This window comes from Podarcis cretensis (genome assembly GCF_951804945.1).
Source record: "Podarcis cretensis genome assembly, chromosome: 5".
In the NCBI taxonomy this organism is placed as follows: domain Eukaryota; kingdom Metazoa; phylum Chordata; class Lepidosauria; order Squamata; family Lacertidae; genus Podarcis; species Podarcis cretensis.
Genome location: NC_137174.1, coordinates 97,125,209 through 97,130,446, shown reverse-complemented (window position 1 = coordinate 97,130,446; position 5,238 = coordinate 97,125,209). Strand labels below are relative to the sequence as shown.

At 46.1% G+C, this 5,238-nt stretch overlaps 1 protein-coding gene and 1 long non-coding RNA gene across 6 annotated transcripts in view; one reads left to right on the top strand and one right to left on the bottom strand.

Moving 5' to 3' along the window:
• LOC307217252 overlaps window positions 1–5,238 on the top strand; it is a 73,388-nt gene that overhangs the window by 45,634 nt on the left and 22,516 nt on the right. The gene's annotated exons all lie outside the window — the stretch shown is intronic.
• The window catches only part of CAPN10 (calpain 10), a 33,008-nt gene continuing 28,486 nt past the window's right edge, over window positions 717–5,238 (bottom strand). For all 5 annotated transcript variants that reach the window (XM_079977920.1, XM_079977916.1, XM_079977919.1 and 2 more), the window contains exon 14: window positions 717–2,520. In XM_079977920.1, the coding sequence (XP_079834046.1) occupies window positions 2,491–2,520 (30 nt within the window). In that variant the 3' untranslated portion in view covers window positions 717–2,490. The remainder of the gene's footprint in view (window positions 2,521–5,238) is intronic.

Below are 5,238 nucleotides of genomic sequence, written 5' to 3'. Positions count from 1 at the left end.
CTGCAAGACTCTTTGTTGCTTTATCGCAGATACCAAGATAGCCCAGGTTTTGAACACCTGCCACGCTTAATTCCATGCTGCTTCCTGTGTCATTTTGTAGACAGCAACCTGGAATGTAAGTGTTTGCATTTCTCTGTAGCTAAAGGGTTATAACCAGACCACACCAATGACTGCGGGAGGCGCCAAATAAACCATGCAGGGCTGGGTACTGTGCATTTTGACAACCCTTGTTATCCATTTAGGAGAGATACCATCTCTTACCTCCAGGATCTTCCCACCCACCCTTTCCCACTAACAGGGAAGGAAAAGGAGATTGCATATACACACATACATATACACAAATACATACAGGCAGTCCCTGGTCTCCAAGCTTGCTCTGCTTTTCCTAATTTCCCGTGGTAGCATGTTGGAACAAAGCAACAAAACGGATACAGGGAGTGATTGCCACTACAAAGAAAATCATTGTCAATTTCCTTTATCCCAATGGGGCAGACAAACTGAAAACGTAGACAGTTGCAAAGTCTAGTGGGCAACACAGATGCCTGGAAGAGTTGTCTATAGCAGAGAAAAATGAGGCTATTTTCCATTTTCCTTACTGTTTTCAACACACACACACACACACACACACACACACACACACACACACACACAAACTGGCAAAGCATTACCATGAAAAAAGCACCACAGTATGAAAGAACACAACTCACCAAAAAAGCTCGTGTGAACGGAATGCCATTTAACATTTTAATATATTATTTTCAAAAGACGTTTCACCGACGACCTCATTTGTTAAAAAAAATACAATATTTTAAAATCTCACTTAAGAAATGCTTTCCAAGGAAATCTGGAAAAAGATCAGTTTGAACTATAGAGGCATAACTCTCCCCAACTAATAATTTTAAAATTATAGCTCTTCTTAAATCCGTCACGTGCGATTTCCTCCCCGCAAACAGTTTCAAACCAATGCCTTATTACAAAGGGGATTATTCTCGCTTCACCAGCTCACATTGTCCTGAAAGAAGCTCCTTAGAATCTCCCCAACCAGATAAACACAACTGTTTAAATAACTTAAATAAATAAATAAGACGTTCTGGGCAATTGCAGCCCAGCTGCTGCAAGATCAGCCCCGGGGCCAAAAGGCTCACCTATGCGGCTAACTAAGGCAGGAAATTCCAGCCAGGATTATTGGAGGTTTTTCCTTCAAGCCTCACCGGATTCTGGCCAAGGTGGAGCTGATCAAGTGGAGGGAATCACCGAAATCAGGAGGCGGAGGGCTTGAAAAAATGAACGTTGGAGTGTGGTGGAAGAGCGCAGTGGGAAATTGAGAAAAAGGAATGGGAGGCAGGAACAGAAGCATGGGGTTGGGCTAGATGACCCTTGAGGTCCCTTGCAACTCTGTTCTATGGAGCTGGGAGAGGAATCCAGTTTAGACAGAGCTGTTATACCTCCCAAGTCCTGTCCACTTATCACCTTCCACGAAATACTCATTTTTGGGGGGGAGTCTTGACTGTGAAGGACTAAGCCACTAAGGGGATATGATGAGAGGTTTGCTAAGGGGATGGTTTTCCCAAGCGGCTTTGAGCAAGTCTGCCCAACTGTCAACCTGCCTTTGTGGGCTGAAGACAAATAGGTTTAGAAACGTACTTTTTTCACCCTTCGGTTAATTGTTCACAGGTGGTGACAGGCAGGCTACTCACTCACTGGACCCATTCACAGTTATTGTCTTGAGGCAATACTGGTTCCATATATTATTAATTATTATTATATAAATCTGGTTTTATTTTTTGTCTTGCACGTTTCAATGGAGAGCAAGATAGAAATGCCTCAAATAAAATAATGTAAGCCACCTCCTGCATTTACACCTCGTTTGGGACAGCCAATACAGTGGGGGGGGGGGGATTGTCAAGCACCTAAGACGCTGCACCCAGCTGCGAGTGGCGTCTTGCATATGTGGAAAGCATTGCTCGCTGCAATCACTATCTTTTTAAAAACTTCCTTCCTGAAAGGATGGTAGCATTTCCTGTCTGCTTCCTCCTGGCCTCCTATCCCCACTATCTGTTTCCAAAGCTTACTTGGTTAACGGTTTTGTCTCCGAGAAACCGACTTCCACTATGAACACACACACATACACACACACATAGGGCAAAAGTCTCACCACCACAGAAGCAGAACAGATTTGAACACAGCACATGCACAGCGGTGCCTTTCCGCCGATATTTAGAGGGCACTAAACGAAGTACACCAAGCAAAGTCCATGGATCTCGACACAGTTCATACGGGGGTATTTGAAACAAACAAACAGAAGAGGAATTGGAGGTGAGATTTCGTTCCGTTTGATTTTAAAGAGAGGGTGACGAAGAGGACCAGATGCGACTCTGCCTGGGGGGAAAACCCAGTTGGGCCCAACATCCGTCAGGTTAAAGAAAAAACAGCGTTGCCCTTCTCAAGGCGCCCACCACTTCCTCCTTTGCTGGGTGTGCCAATTCCAAATTACATTTTCATCACAGCTTTGAAGGAGACCTGCAGAATGAAAGAAAAACAAACATGCACACTGTTGGAAACAAAAACAGAAACTGCTGTTTTGTGGGCTACCCCCCCCCCAAAAAAAAACACCTTCAAGAAAGAGTCCAAAGGAGAAATCCACACAGTCAAGAGGTCCGATACAAATGGCATGGAATTCAGAGAAGCTGAGCTCTTATAAACAAGCAGAGTGCCTAATCCTCCTGATATGTCTGGAGAGGGCTTTCAGTACACGGATGCTAGTTAGAGAGGGGCGTGCTTCTAGGGTGGGAGTTTGAATTGGGTGCTAAGGGCCTTTTAAAGCAGATTTTAGCTTGTCTTTGAAGCAACACACCTGAGCTCACAGCTACCAGGGCTACATCATTCAATAGCATCCCAAACCTCTCTGGGAGGGGTAAGATGTGTGCCCACTTAGCTGACTTGATCATCCAAGTAGTCTTATATGTCTTGGGGAAGACTTGCATTGTTTGTTGATGCTAGATTTATAATGTTAGGAGTTGGGGAGTGCTTAATATTTATATTCCGCCCATCCAGCTGGGTTGCTCCAGCCACTCTGGGTGGCTTCCAACACATATAAAAGCATAATAAAACATAATAAAACACTTTTCAACACAGGGTTGCCTTTAAATGTCTTCTACAAGTTGCGTAGTTATTTATCTCCCATCTGATGGGAGGGCGCCACCACCGAGAAGGCCCTCTGCCTGTTTTCCTGTAACCTCACTTCTCTCAGTAAGGGAACCGCCAGAAGGCCCTTGGAGCTGGACCTCAGTGTCCGGGCAGAACGATGGAGGTGGAGACGCTCCTTCAGATATATTAGGCCAAGGCCGTTTGGGGCTTTAAAGGTCAGCACCAACACTTTGAATTGTGCTCAGAAACGTACTGGGAGCTGGTGTTATGTGGTCCTGGTGCCCACACCCAGTCACCAGTCTGGCAACCGCATTCTGGATTAGTTGTGATTTCCAAGGCACCTTCAAAGGTAGCCCCACATGGAGTCACATCGTAGTAGTCCAAGCGGGAGATAACCGTAGCACGTACGACTCTGGAGAAACAGTGTGTGGCATTAAGTAACTACTTTTGAATTTGTGTGTGTGTCTAACTTGCACTCAACTGAACCCCACAAGAATTCTGGCCTGCACAAGCGTGTTTGGAAAATCATGAAGGCTGCTCTGTAGAAATAAACTTTTAAAAGGGATATTCTAGGTCTGTGTTTCTTGGCTCTCCTAAGGCTTCTCCATGGTGATTTAAAAACAAGCCAAGTAAGAACTGTCCACACACGAGTGGAGATTTGGCTGTCAGGCTCTGAGTATAATAACACTGACCTACCTCACAGAGTAGTTTTAAGGCCAGCAAGGCTTTAAAAAGCCTCTTCGTCACCCACCCCTTCGGATGTTATACCTGGCTACTCTCTGCCTTGCTCATCCAACTCATAAATCACAACTGCTGGCAACTTATTTAAATGGCTATTTTCAGGAGTGATTTTAAAAGCCTTTTTATTGTTCTGAGAAATCTATGCACATATGCAACAAAAGCTGTAAGAGCACAACTAGAAGGGATGTCAATGCTTTTAAAGCAGGGATGAGGGATTTGTGGTTCTCCAGATGTTGCTGAATTAAAACTCCTACCGTCCCCGGCCCCTTGGCTCTGCTGGTTGCAAGGGCTGATGGGAGCTGGAGTCCCTCAACATCTGGAGGGTCACGGGTTCCCCATCCCTTCGTTTTACAAAGTCAGCTTAACATGACCAAAGCAGCTCACAGACCAGCAAATTAGTACCAGGGTGGCTTGTAAATTCAGGACTCTCAAGAAGACATGCAGCAGGATCCTATTTGGAGACTGTATTCCCCTTTTTCTTATGGTGGGAAGATGGGGGGGGGGGGCAGAACAATTATGGGGGTGCCTGGAGTGTTTTGCTATTAGATTTGCTCTGGGATTTTCGGTCAAATTAGCAATGCCAACCCAAAGGGCTCTTTCGGGCTCCTTATAACTTCCTTGGGAAATAGAAAGGATAGCTCAGTTGGTTAGAGCATGGTGCTGGTAATGCCAAGGTCACAGGTTCGATCCCCGTATGGGACTAGGCGATCCTCAGGGTCCCTTCCAAATATGCAATCCTATGATAAGATGAAAAGAGGTGGCAGTTTGGCCTGATCCAACCCCGGGGCAGGCTTGTTCATAACAACAACAACAACAACAACAACAACAACAACAACAACAACTGCCCATCTGGCTGGGTTTCCCCAGCCACTCTGGGCGGCTTCCAACAGAATATTAAAATACAATAGTCTATTAAACATTAAGAGCTTCCCTAAACAGGGCTGCCTTCAGATGTCTTCTAAAAGTCTGGCAGTTGTTTTTCTCTGGTAGGGGGGGCATTCCACAGGGCGGGTGCCACTACTGAGAAGGCCCTCTGCCTGGTTCCCTGTAACTTGGCTTCTCGCAGGGAGAGAACCGCCAGAAAGCCCTCGGAACTGGACCTCAGTGTCCAGGCAGAACGACGGGGGTGGAGATGCTCCTTCAGGTATACTGGACCGAGTCAGGCAGAAGGCATCACCTGCCGCTGCATTTCTCCTTTCCTCTCGTTCACGTTGTCTTCTGAGCCACTCCAGTGGTCATTTCTCAGAGCACTTGAAAGGTCCAGAAGAGCCCGCCTCCAAGGTCTCTTCCAGACAGTCTGTCTGTTCAGTATTCACCCCGATTTGTTTGCAGGGAGACTAGGCAACACTG